Genomic DNA, 27,946 nt, shown 5'->3' on the forward strand with positions numbered 1-27,946 from the left:
ATTTAATTTATTTGCAGTAATAGGGATAGAACCCAGGGGCACTCTGCCTGAGCTGCATCCCTAGCCTTTTACATTTTTTTTAAGAGACAGGGTCTTTTTAAATTGCAGAGACTGGCCTTGAAAGCATAATCCTCCTGCCTACATAACTGGGATTACAGCCCTGCACTACTATACCCAGCATTCATCAGGGCACATGGATTAAACCATTGATGGCTGAATAGACTACCTGGAGGTAATGGAAAATAAAGCAGCAGGGCACAATTGGAAAAAGTAGGTCACTGGGAATACAAGGGCACATGCTTGGGGATTGTATCTTGTCCCTGAAACCCTTTTGTTTACCAGCTGCCAGAAGCACAGCTAGGTTTCTCTACCACATTCTTTTATCATGTTTCTGCCTTGGAGCCAGCAGATTAAGGATTAAAACCTCTGAAATAACATACTAAAATACTTCTTTTGTGTTTATCTGCTTTTCATACAACGTTTGTATATACCAACTATATACAGTGCACTATATTGCACTGAAGGGGATATAGCTGTAAATAAAATAATCTCCACTCTTAATGACCATTTTGCTTAGAAAAAAAAAGCATTAAAACAGATAAAAGAATACTCAATAGAATGACCAGTACAATTAAGAGCAAAATACTAGGCATTAAAAGATCAGAAGTGATTCTTTTCAGCAGAGTAAGAAATGGCATCAGAAAAACACTGACTTTAAAACTACCTTAACAGAACTTGAATAATACAGAAAAACACAAAGATAGTTGTGATGAAAAAGACCATTCTATGAGTAACATAAAAAGTACAGCAAATGCCTGATTATAAGGTTGATGGGAAAACAATGCACTTTAAGACTGTGAAGGTAATTTTAAAGGCAAATTTTAGAGGGTCTTAAAGCTAAAGGATGGGTTGGGGTATAGTTTAGTGGTTCAGCGTATTTGCCTACCACATGCAAGGCCCTGGGTTCAGTCCCAGGACAAAAAAAGTAAGTGTAATGAAGAATCTGAACTTCACTAGAAGAAAGTTAATGTCTGTAAACATGATGAAGATATGCTCTAGGAAGACTGGTAAACTTAAATCAATCCTTAAATATTTAAGGCCTAAACCAATGAATGGTACTCAAATACGACTGTACCAAAGAATCACTTATAATGCTTTCAAAGATACTGTTGCTGTGCCCACCCATCAAGAGCTTGTGGTTTATTTGTGGATCTAATTTGGGATTAGATTCAAGCAGCACAACAAATTTTGTTTTGAATATTTGCTTTGAGATGGAGTCTTGCTATGTTGTCCAGACTAGTCTCAACTCCAGTGATCCTCCTATCTCAGCTTCCCCCGTAGCTGAGACTACATGCATGCACCCAGCACCAGCTTACCCCAAGCTTTTAAAACTACAACCATAGGGGCTGGGGTTGTGGCTCAGCAGTAGAGCGCTTGCCTAGCATGTGCTAGGCCCTGTGTCCAACTACAACTAAAAAAATATTTTTTTAAAAAAGAAAGAAACTACAACCATAGATGATTCTAGTATGTCAGCAAAGTTGAAAAATTGTGGTAGTATCAAATCCTGATTTTTCCTGTATCATACATATCTGTAATAAAACTTATAAATTAGGCACAGTAAGATTAACAATAACATAAAAATTATAATAGACCATAAGTTATACAAACACAGTATCTCTCTCTGTACACAAACATGACAAGTGATGGCTCTTAAGTGATGATTCATGTCCCATGCAGGACAGAACAGATGGCAAGATTTCATCGTGCTACTGGGAACAGCCTACAATTTAAAACTTATGAACTGTTCTTTCCCACTTATTTTCAGATCTAAGTTAACTAAAACTGCAGAAAGTGAAACTATAGGTAATGGGAGACTATTATGTATGTGTGTGTGTGTGTCCATCTCAAAATTCTGATGAAATTACCTACAACTAGCTAAGCTGACCCAGTAAAACCCAAACTAAAAGCAGTTATACCGTTCCCACCACAAAACAAAAACAAATTGAATATATACAATTTATTTAATAAATTAATGTCATTCAAAATACAGTGCCAGAACATTATGCAGTTGAACATGCTAGTAATGTTTGTCATGAAGCACCTGTGCTCATGTTAGATTGGCGGCGCCCCACTACTGCTAGTGGTTCCTGGGATTAATGCCAGAGCAGCGCTAGTTATCTGCTCTTCTGCACAGCTTGTGCAGAAAATTCCTGAACAGTTCACCTTCCTAATCCTACCCCCCCAACACACACACATCAGGTTAAAAAAAACACACCCTGACAGCTAACAGATACCTATACACAATCACTCTACAGTAATGCTTGTTATTAAATTAAGATGTAATGACCTGGTTAACCCACTCTAAAACTTTAAGATGGAGAACTACATCAGCAGCAGGTAGTTATATGCATGAGCCAATGTTAATGTAATACAGAAGTGGAGACATTTACTGATTAAAGCTCCACACAGACCCGCACAATGAGGGGCTAGCAATTCATATTGCAAGCCCAGCAACTTAAGTCCACACCTGGCAAATGACCAGCTGAATGGACAACCTGTATTCTAGATAGACAAGTATAAGTTAGTGGAAAGAGAATACATGCACCTAATAGTATAGTTAGACTGATCCTGCAGTCATAGCTTTCCCTGTGTAATACCATGAAGTTACGGAAGATCTTCTTCAACTATAGTACAGGATTTAGACAACATTTCTATACCAACATGGACATTAGTGTTAAGTGCAGCTGAATTAATTACACTGGAAAAACTGTATTCCAGGACTTCAAAACAGAAGCACAGGAATGAAATCCATATATTGAATTAACCTCAGCACAATTTGTGATATACCACACTAGGAACAGGAAACTACTTTTGTAAGTGAACTTCTTCAACTATACATACACAGGGCTAACAATGTTAGATAATCAGACTCTTATGCTCTCATGATACACATAAAAGTTTCTCATTATTGAATAACCTATTTCAATTATGGAAGCATATCTTTCTGTAAGACTCACTGATATATATTATACTGATGCAAATATTAAGTAGGGCATAAAAATAAAATTTATCAAAGATAGATATTTATGTACTCATATTTAGTCCTTTCATATCCTCCCATTTAGCAAAGGAAATGACAAAGCGCATGAAATCAGGTGTGCACTCCCTGAACTCCACAACTATACAGGTGGTAGTGTGACCATTTCTCCATCCAGTTCAAACTCTTCTGTCCCATCTGGTGAAAAAAGATAAGTTGGTGGTTTCCATGGAGATTCTTCAAGGCAGGATGGATAAAGTTTCCCCACAGTGCATCGAAAATCTCTCCCTAAGTCCCACAGTACACGTTCAGATATGTGCTGCCGCAGAGACCACCGATCAAGTTCCAGATCATATTGGTAGGTGACATACTTAGCTCGCTCATTTAAGTGGGTTTCTCGCATAAACACACAAAGAGAATTTGAGATCACAACAGCTCTAACACAAGGGTCAGAGTATCTCTTAGCAGGGATGTTGGCTGCCATTTTCCACTCGTTTTTATTCACATCATAGATTTCCACAGTTACTGAAGACCCATCTACAGTGCCAGAGGGGAGTCTTATGCCAGAATTGGTAGCAATATGTAACCCTCCAATATAGAAAATTTTATCACCGAAAGCTGCAGCTGAAGCAAAGGATCTGCTAGTCTGTCTCATGGCCATTTCTACCCATGAATCAGACCTTGGAAAGTAACAGTACATGAGGTTCAGTGTCATCACATAAATGCAGTCATGAACCACAACTGCTGCACTCCATTGCCAAGCACAAGGCAAAGGGCTTACCATTGTCCACTCATCCTTCTCAGTGTCATATCTTTCTACAGTCCTCCGATTAAGTTCTCCACCTACACTATCTCCTCCAATTGCATAGATGTAGCCTTCACAGCAAACCAAAGATGGCTTTATGCGGACAAAAAGCATTGGGGTCTTTGGAAACCAGGTATTTTGCTGTGCATCAAACCAATAAAAACAATTCACAGTTCTGAAGGCAGTCTGGAGTTTACTTGTCTTACTGTGATTTGTTTTTGTGTTTTTTAGAGGAACTTGACCCCCTGCTATGTAGATGTCATTATCAGGGGTTACAACTGTCCCAACCTTATGCAAATCAGCTGGTGGGCTGCATAGCTTGTAAACTTTTTCTGCCTGGGGGCTGTAACAGACAGAAGAGTAAAGACTACATGGATTTTCTGAAGATGCTTCAATAAAAATCATCATCTCCTCTTTAGTCATCCCCAGTCTTGGTTTGAAAAACTTGGGCATGGACTTATAAAGACCTTGAACCACCACAGACTTATCATTGGGTGGCAGACCTTGAAACCAAGCCCTTTGTGTTACTTCTGAAAGCGCATCAATTCTGATTTGGCTAAGAACTGAAGACAAATACTGGGATCGTGATTCTGTGTTGTACTCTAGCCATAGCATAGCAGCTTCTCGAACTGTTTCTTCCTTTTCTACATTTAAATTGTCACTACTGAGAATGTCTATCAGTAGATCATGTGACAGCTGCATAAATGCTTCCTGGTGATACACAGCAGTAAACTTATGCTCCACCATTCTTTTAGCACTTTGTTTTAATTCTTCACAACTGAAGAGATCAGCAAAACTCAACAATCGCACACAATTCTCTGCATTAATTTTTTTAATTAAATATTCTCGGCAACGTTGTAACACATCTTCTACCTAAAGTAAAACAAACAGAAAAAAGGCTGGTAAAAGCAAGATAGACAGTTTTACTGTTTTGGTGCTAGAGACTGAACTCTAGGCCTCATGCATTCTAAGCAATGCTCTACCACTGAACTACACACTCAGCCCCAACTTTTATTTTTATCTAAGATATAGACATGTGTTTGGACTAAGGTTAGGACTAAGGAAATAAGGTCTTCCAGTAATAATAGAAAACTGCAGTTTTGCATTTTCTTTCTCTCACTTAAGGCCTACACACCTGTCCAAGAAAGAGAATACATGCCATGCATAGTGGCACACAACTGTAATCCCAGCCATTCAGAAGGTTTAGGCAGGAGAATCACAAGTTCAAGGCCAGCCTAAACTAGTGAGACTCTGTCTCAAATTAAAAACAAAAATTTTAAAAAAGGGCTGGACAACAAATACCACTATGTATCATTATAAGGCATCAATAAAGAAAGAAAAAAAAGTCCGAGGTGGGTTAGGGATATAGCTCAGTCAGTGGTAGAGTGCTTGTCTATCATGTGTAAAGCCCTCGGAGTTCAATTCCCAGTACCACAAAACCCATCATATAGTACTGAATAGGCATTTAAAAAAATAAAAGAGCCTGGGGGCTTGGGTTGTGGCTCACTGGTAGAACACTCACCTAGTACATGTGAGTCGCTGGGTCCTATCCTAAGCACCACATAAAATAATAAATAAATAGGACTGGGATATAAAGCCTATATCTCAGGCTTACCAGACAACCCAACCCAAGAGAGAGAGTACTGCTGCATCTGGGTAAGCAATATGACTTTCATTAATATGGCAGAAAAGAATTATAAGGAACAGTGTTGATATTAACATTAAATGTTCTAGAATGTGAATTTATTTACAGTAAGTATTCTAGAATCTGAATTTCTTTAAATGCACCAATATCTTAGCAATTATTTTAGTTCCTGGCTTTAAGAAAAACTTGCAAACTACAGAAAATCAGTGCTTACAGTAAAGCACTCATGGGTGGTTTAGTTCCCAGTTCCAAAACCCAAACTTCAAACTTTTTACAATTGAAATAAGGCAGTCATATGAAGCCAGAAAATCATGTATAATAAATAAGAATTAATTTACCATTCTTATCCAGAGAGGTAAGACAGAAAATGACATTTATGTAAGTTATAAATAACCTACTATTTTTGTATGGTGCTAGAGATCAAACCCAGGTCCTTGGCACATCTTGGACAAGTACTCTACCACTGAACTACACTTCCAGACCTATGTTACCTACATTTAAATGACACACTTTGCTATTCTAAGCTTCTGTTTCTTTCTTCCTAAGAAGGAAAAGTAGATCTCCATTGGTCAGAAGTGCTACTTACAGCCAAGTTTGGTAGTGCACACCTATACTCCCAGCTACTTATCAGAAGGCTGAGGCAGAAGTATGGAAAGTTCAAGGCCAGTCCAGACTTACCAGGACCCTATCTCAAAATAATAAAAGAGGCTAGGGATATAGCTCAGTAGTAGAGTGTACTACAAAAAAAAGAGTGCTTCTACAACACTTTTTCAGCATTCTAGTGATTAACCAGAAACACTTCCTAGTGAGAAATGAAGTTGCTTGAATTCAGAACTTGGATTGGCCAGTCAGTACATATGTACTATTAGGAAAGTTGTTTTACCTCTCTCTCTAGGCCTCACTTTTCTCTCATATAAAATGGTAAAATAGTTCTCGTCTACTTCAAACGATTATTGTTAAGGATTAGATGAAAATCTACATGAAGCATCAGTAAATGTCTGGTATCTAAAATATTACTTTGAGCCAGGTGTGATGGCACATGCCTGTAATCCCAGATGCTCGGGAGGCTGAGGCAGGACGATCTCAAGTTCAAAGCCAGCCTCAGCAATGGCGAACGCTAAGAAACTCAGTGAGATCTTATCTCTAAATAAAATACAACATAGGACTGGGGATATGGCTCAGTGACAGAATGCCCCTGAGTTCAATCTCCGGTACCAAAAAAATAAAAAAATTACTTTGCATGATTAGTAATGAAAGTCAAGTAGTAGTCATAAAAAGCCCTATGTCTCAGGCTTACCAGACAACCCAACCCAAGAGAGAGAGTACTGCTGCATCTGGGTAAGCAATATGACTTTCATTAATATGGCAGAAAAGAATTATAAGGAACAGTGTTGATATTAACATTAAATGTTCTAGAATGTGAATTTATTTACAGTAAGTATTCTAGAATCTGAATTTCTTTAAATGCACCAATATCTTAGCAATTATTTTAGTTCCTGGCTTTAAGAAAAACTTGCAAACTGCAGAAAATCAATGCTTACAGTAAGCAGTTTTTCCTTCCAAGTTTGGATTCAGGAAGTGAATACCTTTGAGTCTAAAGCACAAAATAAAGCTACTACAGCCTCAACTTCCACAAACTGTAGACACAAAATACTGCACAATTTTACAGTACAAGACTGAAAAGAAAAGAAAAGCTACATAGGGAATGAATTGAATTCTAGTTCCCAGAGTTATACTCAGGTGTTAACATCTGACTAGTGTCATTCATATACCTATGAAGTACCATGAACTTTTTGCTCCCCAAATTTAACCAATGGAGAAAGTTTCTGAAGTAGCATTATTCCAAAACATGAAAAGAAATGAGGAAAATACTTATATTCCTCTTAAAATTAAAAAAGGGAGGGTTGAGGTTGTAGCTCAGTGGTTCAGTGCTTGCCTCGCATGCATGAAGCACTGGGTTCGATTCTCAGCACCACATAAAAAATAAATAAATAAATAATACAAAGATATTGCATCCACCTACAATAAAAAAAAATTTTTTAAGGAAATGTAAGAGAAAAATACAGTTTATCACACTATATCAACCATCACTTTTTGTTTTACTTTACTTCTTAATAACTTAATAGTCCTATAACCATTATAAATATTTAAATTCAATAATTTCCATGAAAACCTAAACTCTGTGAAAATACCAGACATTAATATGTTTAAGTTTTAAACAGAAAATTATAGCATTTAAATTTAAAAACATGAATTTGAAATCTAAATTCGCAGGCATATTAGGCAGAATATGAAATCAGGATGAAATTATCATCTACCTTTTTAATTAAGTTCCTATTATAAAACTAGGTTAACCAGTGAAACAAAACCTATTCTTTATCTCTTTTCACATTTTATAAATAGAGAAAAAAAAAGTTCCCTTTTAAAATCTGCAATAAGAAAATTACATACATGAAACATCAGCAAAACAATGTTTCCTGAAAAAATAAACCAACTGAAGTACATAACCGAGAGGGAAAAAACTGCTTACCTGAAGGAAACAAGCTGTTTCATAAAGCTGTTCTACAGTGCTGTCACTTATTGCCAAGTTACCCGTGTATGCATAAGTTATTATTATCTGTAAGGTGGCAGCATCCACATTCCTCAGGTGTACATGTGTCTGCTTGCTTTCACTTAGTCCACTCATGAACATAGCCCTATAGTAGAACATAGGAAAACAAAGCTGAAGAATTCAGTGTAAAACAAATGCAGAATTAAAAAGAAATGATTAGACAACATGAGATATTTATTTAGAATATATACTTAAGAAGATTATTGAAGGAAACAACAGAGAAGCATGTATGATCCAGTCCCAGAGATATACCAGATTATTTCACTATGCCATTGTGGATAAACACATATAAATTAACCTATTCCTGGGGCTAGGGTTGTGGCTCAGTGGTAGAGCGCTTGCCTAGCACATGAGGAACTGGGTTCAATCTTCAGCACCACATAAAAATAACTAAACAAAATAAAGGAACTGCCTCCTTACAACTAAAAAAAATTAATCTACTCCTTATAGTTGTACAGTGGAATACTATTCAGCAATTAAAAAAAAAAACAAATACTGGGGCTGGGGTTGTGGCGCAGCGGTAGAATGCTCGCCTAGCATGTGTAAGGTGCTGGGTTCGATCCTTAGCACCACATAAAAATAAATAAATAACAATGAAGGTATTGTGTCCAACTACGACCAAAAAAAATAAAATTAAAAAAAAAGACAAATATTATAACATATATGAACCTCAAAAACATTGCTGCTCAGTGAAGAAGCCAGATATAAGATCACATATTGTATAAATCCATTTGTATTAGTCCAGAAAAGGAAAATAAACAGAGAGATTAGCAGTTACCTAGAGCAGAGATTAAGAATGGGGAGTGACCTCAGTACTGGCTGCAGGATACACCTGACAAAATCCAAAATTGCACAGGTCTTTTATATATAATGGCATAGTTCTTGTATATCCTTTTCTTTTGGATAATTGAAAATGAAATATTATTCAGCAATAAAAAAGAAATGTTCATAAATACTATACATAAATGAACTTCAAAAACATTATGCTCAGTGAAGAAACGAACATAAGACCACGCTGCAAGTATCCATTTATATGAAATGGTTCAAAAAAGGAAAATAAACAGAGATTAGTAGTTACCTAGGGCTGAGAATAAGAATGGGGAGTTAATGCCAAATGTTTTCTCTGATATAAGGAGGCTGACTCATAGTGGGGGAGCATGGGAGGATTAGATGAATTCTAAATAGGGAAGAGGGGTGGGAGGGAAAGGGAGGGGATTAGCAAGGGCAGTGGAATGTGATGGACATCATTATCCAAAGTACATGTATGAAGATTTGAATTGGGTGTCTACATAATTTATACATAAACAGATATGAAAAATTGTGGTATATATGTGTAATAAGAATTGCAATGCAAAAAAGTACATGTATAAAGGCATGAATTGGCATGAACATACTCTATATACAAAGATATGAAAAACTGTACTCTACATTTGTAATAAGAACTATAATGCATTCCACTGTTGTGTATTTAAAAAAAAATAAAGAAAAAAAGAAAAAAAAAAGAATGGGGAGTTGAACCCTGGGACGCTCTAATCACTGAACTGCATCCCCAATCCATTTTATTCTTTGTGATAGGGTATATGCATAGAAGAGAAAAGCCCCTAAATGTGGTGATTAAGAAAGAAGAATGATTAAAAAAGAAAGAATGGCAGGTGGGGCTGGGGTTGTGGCTCAGTTGTAGAGGGTGTGCAAGGCCCTGGGTTTGATCCTCAGCACCACATATAAATAAATGAATGAATGAATAAATAAACAAATAAAATAAAGATTATGTCCAAGTACAACCAAAAAAAAAAATATTTTTTAAAATTACATACAAGATGGTGTGAGGGGGAAGAAAAAAAGAGAGAGAGAAATAATGTGTTACAGTAGATGGGGTAGAGAGAGGTGATGGGGGAGGGGGAGGGGGGGAGGGGGAGGGGGAGGGGGAGGGGGAGGGGAGGGGAGGATAGGAAGGGCAGCAGAATAAGACAGACACTAGTATGGCAGTATGTATAAACGTGGCTGTATAACCAATGTGATCCTGCAATCTGTACACGTGGAAAAATAAGAATTCATACCCCATTTGAATCAAATGTATGATATGTCAAGATCATTGTAATGTTAAAAAAAAAAAAAGAATGGCAGGCTGGGCTGGGGCTATAGCTCAGTGGTAGAGTCTCACAAGGCACTGGGCTCAATCCTCAGCATAAAAACTTATGAATAAAATAAAGGAACTGTGTCCCATCTACGATTAAAAATATTGGGGCGGGGGAAGAATAGCAGATCGGGGTTGGCTCAGTGGTAGAACAGGTGCCTAGCAAGCGTGAAGCATGGGTTCAATCCCTGGTACCACATAAAAATGAACAAATAAAATAAAGGTATTGTGTCCACCTACAACTAAAAAAAAAAAAAAAAAAAAAAAAAAAGAATGAGACATCAGGCGGGGCACAGTGGTACATGCCTGTAACCCCAGGAAGGCTGAAGCAGAAGGATTCCAAGTTCAAGACTAGCCTCAGCAGTTTAGTGAGGCCCTAAGCAACTTAGCAAGATGCTGTCTCCAAAAAAAAAAAAAAAAAAAAATTATTTTTTGTTTTGGTACCAGCCAGTAAAATCAGAGGCACTCAACCACTAAGCCACATCCCCAACCCTTTAGTGTTTTATTTAGAGACAGGGTCTCACTGAGTTGCTTGGTGCCTTCCTTTTGCTGAGGCTGGCTTTGAACTCTGGATCCTCCTGCCTCAGCCTCCCAAACTATCTGGATTACAGATGTGTGCCACTGGGCCTGGCTTAAAAATTTTTTAAGGCTGGGAACATGGCTCAGTGATTAAGCTCCTCTTGGTTCAATCACCATTACTCCCCCACCCCAAAAAGAATGGGATCCATCATAACAATCACTAGCTTTGGCCTCTCAAGGATAAGATGAGGAGTCAGACATGATGGTACATCCACGTAATCCCAGCTACTTGGGAGACTGAGGCAGGATAATCACAAATTCAAAACCAGCCTCAAAACCTTAGCACCTGGTCTCAAAAAATGAAGAGGGGCTGGAGATGTGGCTCAAGTGGTAGCGCGCTCACCTAGCATATGTGAGGCACTGGGTTCAATTCTCAGCACCACATAAAAATAAAATAAAGACATTGTGTCCACCTTAAAAAGAACATTAAAAAAAAAATGAAGAGTTGGGGGACACCTTCAAAATTGATAAAATATGGTAGAATCCAACTGTTAAAGGGGCAGAGTTGAATACATAAGGTTCATGGAGATACTGAAAAATAAACTGGAATGATGAGTTAGACATCATGGAAAGCCTTTTAAAGTAAGATAAGAGGTAAGTGGTAGAGTAGGTGCTTATTAGCATGTACAAGGCCCTGGTTCAATCCTCAGCACCAAAAATGAAAAAAAAAAGGAGGAGTCTGAGCTTTTTCTTGTACATAATGAAAAAGACTAAAGGATTTTAAGTCAAGATTTAGTATGATGGGCAGGGGTTGTAGCTCAGTGGAAGAGCACATGTCTAGCATGTGTGAGGGACTAGGTTAATTCCTCAGCACTATATAAAATAAAGGTCCACTGACAACTAAAAACTATTTAAAAAAATTCAACATGATAAAATGTACTGTAGGATGACTTCAAGAACCAAAGACTAGCAGTATGAAAACTTGTTTTAGGCTACAGCAATGAGAATTAAAACACCTGAGATGAAGGTGCCAGAAATGGATACAAAAAATATTACAAAGGGCCTACAAGTCCTGATTATTTTCTGAACAAAGGCAATGGGATAGAGCACAAAACAGACAAGGAGGAGTCAAAATTACCTATTCATTTTCAATTAAGAACCTGAAAAACTATTGTTAGCCATTTAAGAAAAATTGTAAATCCAAGAAGAAAAGTTAATCCCAGGGGAAAAGTAAGTTAAATTTTGGATATATGCGATTTAAGAGCAGATGGGTCAAATGGAAATAATAATCAGATAAATATTAAATATCAGTGGAACAATGAAGGTGACACATTCATGCAGTAGAAACTAAAGACAGGTAAGTTATGTGAGAAAGACTAAAAAACTATAAAAGAAAAAAAAACCCACTCAAGAATTTCAATGATAGGGTTGTGGGTTAGTGGTAGGCACTTGCCTAGCATGTGTGAGGCACTGGGTTCAATTCTCAGCATCACATATAAATAAATAAAATTTTTTTAATTAAAAAAAAAAAAAAGAATCCCAATGAAAGAGGGCTGGGATGTAGTTCAGTGATAGAGCAACTGCCTAGCCTACACAAGGCACTGGGTTCACAGGTCAGTGGTAAAGCACCCCAGAGTTCAATCTCCAGTACCACCAAAAATAAAATCATGAGAGAAATAATCACCAGACCAGCATAACACTACTCAAAACAACAGCAGAGGGTGTCAAAAACTGTGAAGTTGGGCTGGGGCTGTAGCTCGGTGGTAGCGCACCCGCCTCGCATATGTTAGGCCCTGGGTTCGATCCTCAGCACCATATAAAAATAAATAAAAATATTGTGTCCAAGTACAACTAAAAAAAAAAAATTTAAATTGTGAAGGGAAATAAATGCCATAAAAGCAATTAGTCACAGATGACTTCTAATATAGCTCAGAATGAGCAATAAGAATGGTAGCTTGATTCCAGACAAGCAAGGAGTGGAAAGGGGGTACAAACAATGTCAATTAGGGTTATCAATGACTTCCCACTAAAGGACACCGAATGGCCACAAATAAATTTGACTGAAAAATAAAGAGCCAGGAAATATTCTTGAAAAACGTTCAAAACACTTATTGCTACCAGCTTCACCTTTCTGGCATGGAAAAATGGGAGATAATCACAAGCAACCTGAAAAAGAACTGTAAAGGTTCTGAATAAAAATGAAAGATGGGGCTGGGGTTGTGGCTCAGCAGAATACTCGCCTAGCACATGTGAGAGGTGCTGGGTTCGATGCTCAGCACCACATAAAAATATATAAGTAAAATAAAGGTATAAAAAAAATTGAAAGATTTAGGGCAGGGATTGTGGCTCAGGGAGAGAGGGCTCGCCGTGCACATGTAAAGCACTGGGTTCAATCCTTAGCACCACATAAACATAAATAAATAAATAAAATAAAGGTATTGTATCCATCTAGCAACTAAAAAAAATATTCAAAATAAAATGAAATATTTAGGGATCAAGCGGTTGTTTTTACCTTTATTCTAGAGGGCAGTAACTTTAAGTACCATACAAGTTCTGGTTAATTCTCAAATAATTCTCTCATTTGGGGTCTAAAACGTTCAGTAAATGTTACCAGGAAATAGAAACTACTATTCAGAAGTATCTACAGGTTTTTGATGTGATGGTACAGGTAACACAAACTACAAAGGAAGAACATATCTAGTTTAACAGGCAGAATTTCTAAATTTGTAGTAGCACTGTACGTAACAATCTGGAAACCTGAAAGTGGAATCCTGTTGAAGAACACTTGGAAAAAGATCAAAGTATACAATAATTTACCCATTTCAGATAAAAGATCATATATGGCAAGAATATATTAATATATGGGTGTTTTCTTCTTACTGCTATTCAATTGACCCACAGATAAGATCTTTGTGATAAGTAGCTTTAATACAAACATATACTGGACTATTAACTCATTTCATAAATATAAAATATATGACTTGCTTTTGGGAGGTCATATTCCTTCAGATGATCAAGGAAACTTAAAAAAAAAAAAAAAAAGGAACCGCTAGTGATAAGAAATAATGAAAGTCTTGGAAGGACTCGTCTTTGGAAGGACTCGTCTTTAAGATTGTAATATTAATGGAAAATTCAAGTTTCCTGGTCTTTAAGAACACTAATTTCAATTATATTGTTTAAAGATAAATAACCTCATGGCTAGAGAATTTTAAAAATGTTATCTCTACAGTCACAAACTTTATAATAAAGGAGGAAAAATGGAAGACAACTAAGTAAACCCATGTGTTACTTTCTGGTCAAAATAAAGAAAAGACAGAAAATATTAATAGAATTTCTGTACAGGTTTGAAAGTTAGATCAGATGACAAAGGATCCTAAATTACAAATCTCAATCGGAAAATCCATAACTAAGGCAAAAAGCTCTTTCCATAAATGGGTAATCAATTTATAATTAATGGCCATTAAAAAGGAAAACTTATGAGCCAAGATATTGACTGAACTTGGAACCTTGATCTGTAACCTAAGTTAATGAATCTGGGGGGGAGGGGGAAAACGCTCCCCCCCAGCATCATAACCATTTGCAATGTTCTTTAATACACAGATTCTAATAAACAAATGCAATTTCATATCTCAAACCCACCAAATGAGTAGTTCTGGCTTTGTAATCCAATGATCTCCAATTGTAAAAGCACCCAATAGAATTCTAATGATTAAACAGGTTTTTGAATCAATATTTGCAAACAGACTAATCTTTCTGACAGAGAAAAAAAATCAGTGTCTGAAATTTCATAAAAAATTCAGATTCAACCAAAATAAAAAATATAGGCACAGCTAGGCAACTAGCATTTTGGCCTTAGCTTCTGCAATTATGGGATGTGGTACATTGAGGAATGTGAAGTTTCTCTATCTTCATATAAATTAGCCTTGAAAGGTCAGTTTAATCTGTCCTGTTTATAGCTGCCACTAAAGAGCAGCAGAAATTAATTCATTGCTGATCTTCACATACCCTGTTAACATTTGTAGCAGGAATACAGTGATATACATTTAATTCATCTTTATTCACCCTGTCCTTTCCAAATATTAACTAAAAGTCCACTTAAGGGTACAGAACACAAAAAGCAATTTCTATGTCCAGCTTCTATTCTTTTTCATGCAACTTAAAGATGCAAAAGATCATAAAAAATGTGAAGTTAAGCTTTAAAAAAGGTATCCCAAGAATAATAGTAACCAAGTCTAAGAAAAAGATACATTTTTGTGAAGGAAATAATAACAGTTATCATCTTCTAAAAATTATTAGTCTATTACAACTTAAATTTATAAATAAGGATCACTGTTTTCTCAGTGATTTCTCAGGAATATCTCCAGAGTAAAATTATCTGATTTTCATTTCTCTGGAAGAAAAAAGTATTCTCAATCTTCATGTCTTCCTAACATTAAAACTTTACCTTAGGTAATTTTAATAAATCTCTTGTATTTATGCCTTTGTAAAATCTTTTTTTGTATGTTACACATGTTAGGAAATAAATTGACAATATTACATCATCTAAACTGAAAATTTAAGCAAAACATTGAGACCTAATTTTTTTTCCCAAAGCGGGGGGGGAGAGAGAATTTTTTAATATTTATTTTTTAGTTTTCAGCAGACACAACATCTTTTGTTTGTATGTGTTACTGAGGATCCAACCCGGGCCACACGCATGCCAGGCGAGCGCGCTACTGCTTGAGCCACATCCCCAGCTCGAGACCTAATTTTTAAAAAAAATTTAACATATAAAAGAATTCCTCCTAAAACAAGCTAACAATCTTATTTATAATTACAATAACCTTATCAAGGTTAAAGTACTTACCTGAAATAAGAGCTACATGTTGCAAGAACCATCTTATGACAAGGGAATTCGGTGCCCTCAACAATTAACACTATGTCAGTAAACAACTGCTGTTCATAAAACAGTTTCAACTGTTCCAACAAGGATACAGCATATTCAGTATTGATCTGCCTCTCGTCTTGAGTGGACATGACTGTATTCCATTAATATCTCCCGGAACAGATTAGAAAAGTCAGTCTTGATAGAAGGTCAAGTGAATACTTCAGAAATAAAAGAGAAAGTCTGCTTGCTGTTATCTGCAGCATTCAGAACCAAGACTGACACAGTCACTAATGAATAGTATCTTGTTATAGGCTTAAAATCACTGCTAGGTCATCCTGTGTTAATTAGATTCTTCAGAGTTTTTCAACATGGTCTTCAGACATCCTGCTCAAATTTGCAATTGTGTAGCTCATGAGTAAAAGAGAAAAATACAGGAGGTAGATTTTGTGGCAACATCCTATGTTCAATGATCCTCCAGAGAACTAAAAAGAAAAAAGATCAGTTAAGTTATCTAGGCCAGTACACTTCTAGACTACAATTTTTAAAATGGCAGCTTATAAATTATATTTGAAATTAAACTTTAGACATTAAAATAAAAATGACACATGAGAAAAATGAACATTTTAAAAGTCTACATTTAAAAAAAAAGAAAATTAGCACTTAACAGTTTTTCCACATCAACCACAAGAATGAGAAGTACAACCATAAGAATGAGAAGTTATATTATATGTATGTATATGTCAAAATACATTCTACTGTCATGTATAACTAAAATAAAACACTTAAGAGTTTTAACTTTCTGTCTTCTATGCAAAGTATAAACATCCTAGGAAAATAGAAACACGTGAGTAAGCATACTTTTTTTTTTTAAAGTTCTTCAAAGAATAAGTTGCCAAAACCAGATCTACTTATTTGCTTAGCAAAAACACATAACCATAATTAAAGGGGAGTAAGAACCCTCACTCTTATATTTTAAATGTTAAGACTTCATATTTAATTAAAATGATTTAAACTACACAATAAATAGATTTAAACTGTTTATTTCCAATGTGTAGGATATGTTGGGGGGCGAATATTCTTCAAGGTGCTTGGGATTGGACCTAATCCTACACACATGCTAAGAAAGCAGGCACTACCACTGAGCAGCACCTTCAGCCCTAAGCTATGTATTCTAAAATCTGCAGGTCAATAGTGTGAGAGAAGAAATGTATTTCTTTGCAGAATGGATCTTTCCTAGGAATCTTATGTTTAAGCATACAATTTTATTGAAAAAAAAAAAAACCTAAATGGAGGGAAATATGTGTTCATAAAACAGTAAATGCCATATTACTCAAATATGAATATTTTCCAAATTAGTAAGTCAGTTTAAGTACAAATACAATCTAAATCTTATTTTCAGGGAAATTACCTGTAAGAATGCACAAAAGATGTCAAAATACTGGGGGGGGGCAATTTCTTAAGACTCATTAAATATTAAGACGTATTATCGATATAATATAAATCCAAGTACACACAAGTCATTAGACTACCATGAGGATAAACATGGCATTTCAAATTAGGAAGACTGGCTTATTTCAACATATAAAAGCTAGAAGAACTGTCTAACTACTTGAAGGAAAAAAAAAAAAACCTAGGTTTTAGTCATACTGCATACAATTCATCACAAAAATTCCAGATGAATGAAAGTTTCACTTTGAAATCTTATTTGGAATTTAGTATTTACAATATCTGGCAAAGGAATTAACAGAAAAAAACGAGAGAAAATCCAGACAAAATGCTACTAACATATAAGCTACAAAACTACCACCTCGGGGCTGTAGTTGTGGCTCAGTGGTAGAATACTTATCTAGCATATATGAGGCACTAGGTTGGATCCTCAGCACCACATAAAATAAACAAAATAAAAATATTGTGGCCATCTATAACTAAAAAACAAACAAACAAACAAAACCTACCACCTCTTCTTTTATTAAACAACCTTTAGATCTCTTAATCAGAAAATAGTGATTTTGACATAAAAATATGACCATCACTAAAACCACTAATATTTTTCTCTCAAAATATCATCCATTATGTCAAAAAGAAGATCATATCGTATCTTCCTGCCAAGCTATACTATTACACAAATTGTTAACTTGATATAGACTGTCAAATTCCAACAAATATGGAAATAACTAAAACAGGTGCAAAAGCAGAGACTTTGGTTCATTTAAGGTAGCATCTTTACTTTTCCAGAACTGATTTATACTATAAATCTAAGTTCTGTTACTCCAACTTCTAAAGTTAACAATACCTAAAATCACTGGCTATTGCCACATTAATAATGCAGCAAGATCTGGTGCTATAAGAGTGTAGAAAAACAATCATTCTCATACACACAAGTAAGCAGATACCCACCCACAATCCCTTATTCAAAACTCTTGGGACAGTTATATTCTGTAATTAAGAATTTTTCAGATTTTACGGCAGTAATGTGGTACATGTATCCTATTTAAAAAATCCTCTCAAGGACTCTAGGACAGTGCTCCGTAAGAAGACACATTATCTTTGCTGGGGGAAACACTGTAAAAAATAAAAATTATACATAGCTTCATGTATACTTTTCTTCATGTTTCTTCTTCAGGTCAGGTTTACTAGCAAAATTTTTCTTTTAATTTTTTTGAATCTCAAAATTGCAAGTAAAGTATTGCAAAAAACAACAGTTGGCATTGCAAATGCTTACTGCCTTCTACATCAATGGTATCATAAAGATTTTTCTCATAAAAATATATGCATTTAGAGCAGTACATGGAAGACACCCATACAGAGGCATTTATGACATTTGTTATGTAAGGAAAATAAAGGAATAGAGACAGAGCAGGTGGTTTTTTAAACAAGTGTTTGTTTGCATACAACAATATGAAGGATATGTCAAGGCCATGAAGTAATTTTAAAAACCCCAAGAGCAATATGCCTTCTTGAATCCCATCCCCTTATTAAAAAATTAAAACTATGGGGGATATATATATACACACACACACATACATATACACACATGTATATGCATCCATTTGGGCTGGGCATATAGCTCAGTAGAGCATTTGCCTGACTTGTAAAGTCTGGGGTTCCATCCTAGCCCTGCAACAAAAGGCCTGGGGGGGGGGGGATACATGCCTTAATAAACTCAAAGTCCTAACCCCAGCTATAGGACCCCAAATTGTCTTCATCCATGTTCAAACAAAGTAACAGCAACTGGTGACCAGGGCCAAGTTGCACTTAAGGATATACTGCTACATCTCAGAATTTCTTAGAGACTAGTATAGATAAGTCCGGTCACTCATTAGCCACACAATGATATGACCTAATTTTTCTATATTGATTTTTGAGGGTCTCATTTTTATTTTTCATCCAGATTTTGCTAGATTTATAATCCAGGAGAGAAATCTTAAATAAAAGTTACATTAAAATAAGCAGAAGTCATTCAGACATCACACTAAACAGGAATTCAAACAGATGTATATCTAGTACAATTTAAAACAAAATTAGTATCTTATCTCTCTGGGAACACAGACTGCAAAAATGTATCAATTAAACATACAAATAGTTCCAAAGTTTAGGATGATCAAACAACACCTTTCAAATTCCCCATAACACATCTAACAAGATTCCTTCACTTCTTTTAAGAAAGAAAAGAAAGAAAATCTGTACTATAATACTTAACTATGAAGTGAAATATTACATATTCACAAAAATTTCTTTAACTGTATTGTTTTTCATACCATTCCATATTACATCAAAAATTAACTTCAAAAAGTCACATTTTCCTGTTTTCTTAGAAGCTGGCATCCTCAGATTGAATAATTCTCAGGTACCAAGTTAACTGTTTAATTTTATTATAAATTAATAGCTGCTTAAATTTAATTCAAGAATGTTTATTGAGAATTTATTAAGTGCCAATCATTGCATTTGAAGTACCTAGGTTGAGAGGTGCCAATCATTAAAGGTTCCAAAACACCAAGTGCATTTATTCTCACTGCAGGCTACAGGGAAAACCATAGTTGGCAATTAAAAACATGGTGTTTTAAAAAAAAGTAGTCACGGGGCTGGGGATGTGGCTCAAGCGGTAGCGCGCTCGCCTGGCATGCGTGCGGCCCGGGTTCGATCCTCAGCACCACATACCAACAAAGATGTTGTGTCCGCCAAGAACTAAAAAATAAATATTAAAAATTCTCTCTTTCTCCTCTCTCACTCTCTCTAAAAAAAATAAAAAATAAAAAAATAAAGGGTCAATCATCTCCCTTGGAGTTTTAAAAAAAAAAAACAGTAGTCACTAGAGGCAGGTAAATGAGTGAAGCAAGCTGCATATTAAAAACATTTTTCTTGAAATGGAACTGTTCTGGTCTTTCATTTCCAAACTTTTTATTTATTTATTTATTCATTCATTTTTTCAAGAGTGGGGTATTGTAGACTGAGTCCAGGTTCTTGTGAATGCTAAATTGAGCACAGGCTCTACCATTCAGTTACACTTCCAGCCCTAAAACTGTTTGTTTCCAAGATAGGGTATTACTCTATCACCAAGTTTGGTCTTGAACTCCTAACTTTTTGTTCCCCTGTGATAGCGGGGGTTGAACCGAGAGGCACTCTACCACTAAGCTAAATTCCCCACTCTTTTTATTTTAAAACAGGATCTTGCTTAGGTATCATGACTGGTGATCCTCCTGCCTCAGCCTCCTGGGTTGCTGGGAACACGTGTGCACATCCTCACACAGCTTTGAACTCCAAACTATGATAGAAACAAGAATACGAGAAATTTTATTCTTTACCTTAAAAACTATAATACAAGTAAAATGAACAAAGGCTTGGTGCTTGGTTCCACTGCTAACAGTAGTTCACACTGGGAAAGAAAGAACAACTTACTGAAGATCTACTTAAATATTGCAGGTTTTATTAACATATATAATGATTTAATTTTTTAAAAAAAGAACTTTCCAAAGATATCATATTTTCTTTCACCATAAAGACAAGATACTTTAGGGTTTGGGGACTGTTAAGATCTCCCTGCGTCCAATGAGTTTGTCTGGATGAACCCAACTATGATATATAACCATAATGCTCTTAAAAGAAAAAAAAACTCCCATCCCAAGGCAGCCAAACACAATATGTAAATGAATGGATATGAGTATTTCAATAAAACTTTATTTACAAAAACAGGCCACATGTACCAATCTCTGCTTTAGACTGCTTGATGAAATATTGACTCAGTGACTAAAATATATACTTGGAAGTTTTTGCTGGAACGTTTTCCCTTCAGACCACAAAAATGAGAAAAATTACAAATTTTAAATTTTTGGAAGTTGAACTACATGTAATTCTTATTTAACCTAACCTGTATAGATTCTTTTCTTCTCAATTGAATATTCTAATCTCTCTCACCTAATCACACAACTACCTTCCCAAACTCTGCTCGTTTGCTGGACTTCAGAAACAGATTTTGCTATGAATACCTTTTATTAAGGTTCAAAAATGAAGAAGACATCCCTCTCTCCAGATAATTTGTTGGGGCGGGGGAATAACAACAAAGGCTAATACAGATTTGAAAACACTTAGCTAGGTTCACACCTGCATTCTCTATTACTTAGGAGGCTGAGGCAGAAGGATTTCTTGAGCCCACGAGCTGGAGGCCAATATAGACAATATAACAAGACCCTGTTCTAAAAACCAAACCTAAAAACAAACATTACTACCACTGCCACTACTGATGATGATGATATTAAAAAAACCTTGAAACTACTATTTTGTCAACCACATCTATATACATTTGAAAAACAAGATTTATACAAGACAATTCTTGTATAAAGGTATTTAGTGAACACATGGATTCATTAGATGAACCAAAGGCCAAAGAAAATAGGAAATCACTGTTATATGCCACAATTCCTGGTACCAAGTACTTGAAGATTAATAGGAAAGTCCTGTAACTAAAGTTGATCATTATAACATATTCTACAACGAAAAATACCAACTGGTGTTAAAAATTAAATGGGAGCCATGCAAATAGCATATACTCAAAGAAAAGTACTATGTATTTTGACATGAAAACTGCCGATTTATTTTTTTTTTAGCTGTAGCTGGACATAATACCTTTATTTAATTTATTTTTATGTGGTGCTGAGGATTGAACTCTGCCTCTCACATGCTAGGCAAACGGTATACCACTGAACCACAACCCCAGCCCAAAACTATGGATGTTTTTAACTTCTTCCCCCCTCCCCAAGTCCTGAGCTCAGTTCAATGGTTTTAACTGATTTGCTTGACAGAAGAGAATAAGAGTAAGGTTGGAATGCTACACACAAAATGAGATCCCTTTCTCTATCCACTAATTATTAAAAGTACAAAGTCCTGCTTATTTTTTACACCTAAGGACTTCCTATACAAGTAAAAAGATAAATTGAAATAACTGAAGGAAAAGAAAACATTTCTCCTTCTAATATATTTAGAAACTCAAGTCTAAAAGGTTCTGAGTAAAAGTACCACAAAAACATTTCAAAGCAAACAATCTGCAACTAAATGAGCATCAAAATTAAATAAATCAGTAATGCACAGACACACAATTCCACTTACAAATCTAAAACACCTCCTACAGAAAATTATTTCAATGTTTTTCTCCCTTAAATAATCAAAATGATTAGAGTAAAATCTTTCTAGAGCTAACCTGATTTTTCAATTTTACCATAAAAACAAACGCAGAAAGAAACTAACTTATTTCAGAAGTATAAGTTCTGTCTGAATTGCTCACTTCACTTTCCTATAATAGTATTAAAGGGCTGGGGTTGGGGTTCAGTGGTGGAGTGCCTATCTAGCACGCACAAGGCCTTGGGTTAGATTCCCAACACCACACACAAAAAATATTTAGGTCTTCAGGATGCAAAATATGCTTGAGTATCTGCAAAGGAAATTTACACAAATACTGTTCTAATACTCATAAAGAGATAACAATAACAATGAATTTGTCCTATAGGTTTTAAATATTGATATTAAAGACTAAAGAACCAACGAAGATTAATGTATGAAATGCTGAAATTTTTAAAACCATTCCAAACGCCTTCTAAGGTTTCAGAGGTTGAAGGCAGTATTTTCATGGGGGAGGGGGTTGAGGAAGAAGATGACTAATTTCACTTTGAAACCTAGTTATCATTTTACAGATGTATCAGTAGAACCCTTCTAATGAGGAGTTACAGAAACACAAACAGAAGCAAAGCAAACTTTCCCAATGTTAATCAGGCAAGATTACAGGCTCAAGAAAAAAAAAAGTAAGGGATTAAGTACTATGAATATGAAAATGAGACAAATAACTGAGCAATGAATGAAAAATGAAGGGGCTGAGGATGTGGCTCAAGCGGTAGCGGTAGAGCACTTGCCTGGCATGAGTGCGCTTGCCTGGCATGAGTGCGGCCCGGGTTTGATCCTCAGCACCACTTACAAACAAAGATGTTGTGTCCACCGAAAACTAAAAAACAAATATTAAAATTCTCTCTCTCTCTTTAAAAAAAAAAAATGGAGGAAGGATAAATAATAGAAAGATGCCAGGCATGGTAGCACACACTTTGTAATCTCAATGATTTGAAAGGCTGAGATAGGAGGAGTGCCAAATTTAAGGCCAACCATGGGAATTTAGCAAGACTCTGTCTTAAAATAAAAAATAAAAAGGGTTGGAGATGTAGTACAGTGTAAACTGCTCCTGGGTTAAATTCCCAGTACCAGAAATTTCTTAAATAATAAGACTGGGCACAGTGGTACACACCTATTTTCCCACTTGGGAAGCTGAGGCAAGAGGATCACAAATTCGAAGTCAGCCTGCACAATTTTTTAAAGGGTTCAAATGTAGCTCAGTGGTGGAATGTTTGCCTAGCATGCATAAGGCCCTGAGTTCAATCTCCAGTACTGCAAAATTAACTAATTAATTAATTAAGTAATTAAACAAGGGCTGGAAGCATAGCTCAGTGGTAAACAATTGCCAAGAAGCACAAGGCTAATTTTGAGCCCAGCAATGCAAAAAAATATTTTTAAATAATAATAATTATAATCACTGCAGCTATTCGGGAGGCTAAGGCAGTAATATCTCAAGTTCAAGGCCAATCTGGGCAACAAAGCAAGAATTCTTTTAAAAAAAATAACAACAACAATTAAATTTTTAAAAATGGGGCTGGAGTCATGGCTCAGTGGTAGAGCACTTGCCTGACATGTGTGAGGCCCTGTGTTCAAGGCAGATCTTTCCTCCACAAAGGGTAGTGGGATACATACTTCATTTCATCCACAGGAAACACTTTCAATGTGCTACATCTTTCAATGCTACAAATATCAGTACAGAAGACTGAAAACTTAGAAAAGATTCAGAGTATTCTGGGAATCAAGTATTGCCCCCCCCCAAAAAAAAAGTCATGAGCATGGAACTCAAAACTACTTGGTTTGAAAGCCTAGTTCTGCACTGAACTGTTTGCTCATCTGTAAAATGAAAATAAAAACAGAACTCTCTTCAATGATTTATTCAAGGATTAAATGAGTTTAAAGGCCTGAAACACATACTACTATGTAAAATTTTGCAATTACCATTAGTCCACTCACTGGTTAAGCTTTTGTAGTACTTTCCAAGTTCCTGATCTCCATACCTTTACCAGGACTAAAAATTCCAATTATGAGATCTCAGCACTTGAAATAATTCTTTTCATACTGGCTAAATGGTATTTTGTTTTTTAGCAGTGCTAAAAAAACACAGACTGGGCAAAAGCTCTATTTATGACCTATTACCCCCAGTCCTAAATAGTATTTGAGATAAGAATAAAAAAGTTTTTAGAGGATATTTTGATGGTACAAATCATCAAAAAAAAAAAAAAAAACAAATTCATCAAAGACTAGTATTGTGAAAACTGATGTCAGTGCACAAAAACTAAATTCAGAGTCATGATGGCACAATCATAAAAACTAATCTTTCTTCATTTCAATGTGATAAGCTTCTCCTTTGGTAGGACAAAACACTGATGCTAGAAAGTTTGCTTTAAAATTATCAAAAGTATTTGTTCTTTTGATTATCAAATGCTACATAAACAATTTTCTGAGTTTTAATAAGTAGCAACAACAAAAAAAAACACCTTGCCCCTTGAAGAATTTCTCAAGTTTAATAAATTTCAACATTTTTCTTTCTCTAGCCAAATTCACAACTTATAACTAGTCTCCCCTGTGTTCCTTCTTTATAATACTGAAAAGACCAAATGGTTCCATTAGGTTATTATGTTCAGCACCCTAAACAAATTCAGGGTAGTGTAAGAATCTGTACTGTATTATGACTAGTAAGTTATCTTGCTTTTAAAAAACTAAAGAATAAAAAAGGCACACCACCTGTGATAAAGTAATTATATGAATGTAGTATGTCCTTTTATTTTGGACACATTCCCCCCCATAGCCTTGTATAGTGTCTTATTAAGAAAGCTGTGGAAAGGCATGCTAACGCAAAACTGACCTCAACTTTTTCATGGAACTTCATTTTCCACCAACTCAATGATTTATTAAATCACAGTCGATTTCCTAGATATTCAAACACTCATGTATGAAGTCATGAAGAGCCTAGCCAACAATGATTATGACTAGTTTCTTTCTTTAAGTAAAAGTGAAGGTAAACTTTTTCTTAGAAGCTTACCACAGAAATTACAAGTCACTACTTGTCAGAGGCATGAGAATGGGGTAGAGAAATAAAGACTCTCTTATCAAATAATTATATTTTCTCCAAATCTCTTATAATAATTCCTTTCTCCTACAAAGAATCAAGCACTTCAAATCCACACCAAGAGAACCAGCAACACTCTTCATACACTTAAAATAACTACTGGAACCAAACTGGGCATTCTGAGTTATTTAAATATCATTTGGTCTATTCAAACTCTACAAAACTGGAAAAGACTGAGGTGTAAGGAAAGAATGAAATCTTCATTTGTATGTCCTTTTTTCCAGTACCAACTGTGATAGGAATGTGGACAAAGAAAATAATTATTTTTTCTCTTAAACGTGCATAATCTTTAGAAAAAAACAAGGTATTCTTTGGCTTTATAAAGACTGCACTCAAGTTTCTAGGAATTTACTATGCACCATAAATACAATGTTCAATGTTTAGATATGATGAAATAGTTCATTATTTCCACTAACCAAAGAAAAAAAAATCCATGGAGTGTGTACTTAACTACTAGAATATGTCTCTTCCATCCCATCTTCTTTCAGGTCCTGTGAATAACATTAGATTTTGTGATTTTGCTTCTTATGGGAGCAAAAAGGGGTAGGAGTTACAGAAGTTACAAACTCTTCTACAACACCATGTACTGAGAAAAAGAGCACTACGTAGAGAATAGCACTCTGTGTGGACTAGAATGTGCTCAAGAGAAACGCCATAGTCCTGAAGAAAATTGACAGACCTCTTAAAGATTTTAGGACCCTATCTAAAAGGTATTTAAAAAGCACTAGGCCAACAAAAGATCAAAGCAGTAAACTTAAAATAGAAAATTTCACACCATGGAGACTGGAAAACTGGCTGAATTGACTTCTGAATGTATTTTAGGTGGGGGGGGGGGCGGGGGGAATCCTTCTGAAAAAAATTGCCAGAAAAAAAGTTCTCTACTAACTCAACTCATTCACAACTGGGAAGAGATGCGCAGTCCTTACTACTCAAATTCAGGCAAAAATTCGTAATCCAGGGTAGGGTAAACTAACTGCTTCGCTGGAAGAATTAATTTTCGTCAGAGCGCACTGCGATAGGGTTGTTTCTGAATGCCTGATTGCTCAGTGAGCCAGACATACAGATTCATGTATAAACAACACGTGACCAGTCCTGGTCCCCTACGTTTTGATGAGACTAACTGATGTAGACGTTGGCCAAAGCATACATTTTTAAAGTTAACTTTTCCATTCTGAATCCTTTGTTTTAATTTGAACAGGCATTCGTGGAAACTGACCATTCTAGAAATCCTGTAGACAGTGGAACGGATATTCCTCTCCCTTTAAGGTAACTACAAAGAGATCTTAAAGATTGCTCAGCCAGAAGGGAAAAAGCCGTTATCTCCAAACAACTGCGGGACGGCGAACTAAGATACACTGCTACTCCACTACTTTCCAATTCATAAGGAGAAGGAGGTGGTCGAGTTCATATTAAGTTAACGATTTCACAGTCTACAGTAAACACGTACACAATTTCCCGTCTCAAAGAGCAGCTTCTGCTTTCTCCTTAAAATCATTAGTAGACCATAATAGGATCTCCGTTAATCTAGACCGCTCTTGGTTTACTTAAGACGCATCAGAAACATAACAAAAATAAAAACATAAGGAAGGGGCTGCTCTCCTTCAGCGCACGCTGTCGCGAACACACCGCGGGTCGTCGAGTGAAGGCGCGCTGTTCGGGCAAGGGCGGGCGGCGCCTGGGAGACCCGCGGCCACTGGGAACCCAGGCCCGGGCCGGAAACGCCCCCGCGGGAGCGCCCGGGCCGCCCCTCCCCCAGCGGCGGAAGCGACGCGGGTTTGAAAGAGGCCGCAGCCGCCGCCGCCCCCCGCCCACCGGGCCACAAAGGGCTGAGCCCCCTCTTGCCACAGGCTTCCTCCCCAACTCTTCACACAGGTCGCCACAGGCTCCCCTTCCCGCCCAGCGCCCGCGATGCCTGCTCACCCGAGTCCCTCAGTCCCTCGATCCGGCCGGCGGGCCGGAACACACAAGGCCGCGCGGGCGCGGTGGCGGGGGCGTGGCCCTTTCGCAGCGGCACCGGCCGGGGTCTCGCCTCCGCCTCCCGCCGAGGAAGGCTGGCGCCGCCGCCTCTTCCTTCCGGTTTCTTCTCGCGCCCACCCTCGGCCCGCCAGTCCGGTGCGGAAAGCAGCGTCTTCTGCGGGAGCGCCGCACGCTCCTCAGGGCCCAGCGGCCGCCAGACTCCTCCCTCGGGAGCCGCGCCGCCTCGTCAGCCCCGGGCCGCAAGACGCCCAACTCACTGCCCGCGCCCCGCCCCCGCCGCGCGCTCTCGCCCCTTCCGCGGCCCGGAAGCGCGCTGGCAGCGGACCGTTGGCCCGCCCGCAAGTGCGCCCACCCCTCCCCCGGCCTCCCTTCCCTCCCCTCGCGCGCCCGTCGACACAAGCGGCAGTTTTTCAGTTTCCCGGGTTCTCGAGACAGGCCCCCCGTCCCCCGCCCTCAGCTGACTTACCCCGCCCTTTTCCTTTGCTGGATCCCACCGGAAAGCCAAAACAATTGAGGCCGCGCAGGCGCGAAGAAAGAAACGGAAAGAGCAGGAAGGGCGGGGGCGGCGCGAGGTGACGGCGAGCGTAAATGAAG

At 37.0% G+C, this 27,946-nt stretch overlaps 2 protein-coding genes across 3 annotated transcripts in view; one reads left to right on the forward strand and one right to left on the reverse strand.

The window, feature by feature from the left end:
* The window catches only part of Avl9 (AVL9 cell migration associated), a 107,775-nt gene extending 81,165 nt beyond the window's left edge, over nt 1-26,610 (forward strand). Inside the window, exon 16 of the mRNA XM_026401580.2 lies at nt 26,574-26,610. Within this exon, the coding sequence (XP_026257365.1) occupies nt 26,574-26,590 (17 nt within the window). The 3' untranslated portion in view covers nt 26,591-26,610. The remainder of the gene's footprint in view (nt 1-26,573) is intronic.
* On the reverse strand, nt 1,787-27,884 carry Kbtbd2 (kelch repeat and BTB domain containing 2). 2 transcript variants are annotated; one of them, XM_026401582.2, is made up of 4 exons: nt 27,819-27,884; nt 15,598-16,100; nt 8,018-8,183; nt 1,787-4,715 (listed from the first exon to the last, which is right to left on the reverse strand). In XM_026401582.2, exons 2-4 carry the CDS (start codon nt 15,765-15,767, stop codon nt 3,180-3,182), a joined length of 1,872 nt encoding a protein of 623 aa, XP_026257367.1. In that variant the 5' UTR covers nt 15,768-16,100; nt 27,819-27,884; the 3' UTR covers nt 1,787-3,179. The 2 variants fall into 2 exon arrangements, with proteins under 2 accessions (XP_026257367.1, XP_026257366.1); XM_026401581.2 differs by lacking the exon at nt 27,819-27,884 and adding an exon at nt 27,296-27,581.
* Between the last annotated feature and the right edge of the window lie 62 nt (nt 27,885-27,946).

Source organism: Urocitellus parryii, chromosome 3 (genome assembly GCF_045843805.1).
Source record: "Urocitellus parryii isolate mUroPar1 chromosome 3, mUroPar1.hap1, whole genome shotgun sequence".
Classification (NCBI taxonomy): Eukaryota; Metazoa; Chordata; class Mammalia; order Rodentia; family Sciuridae; genus Urocitellus; species Urocitellus parryii.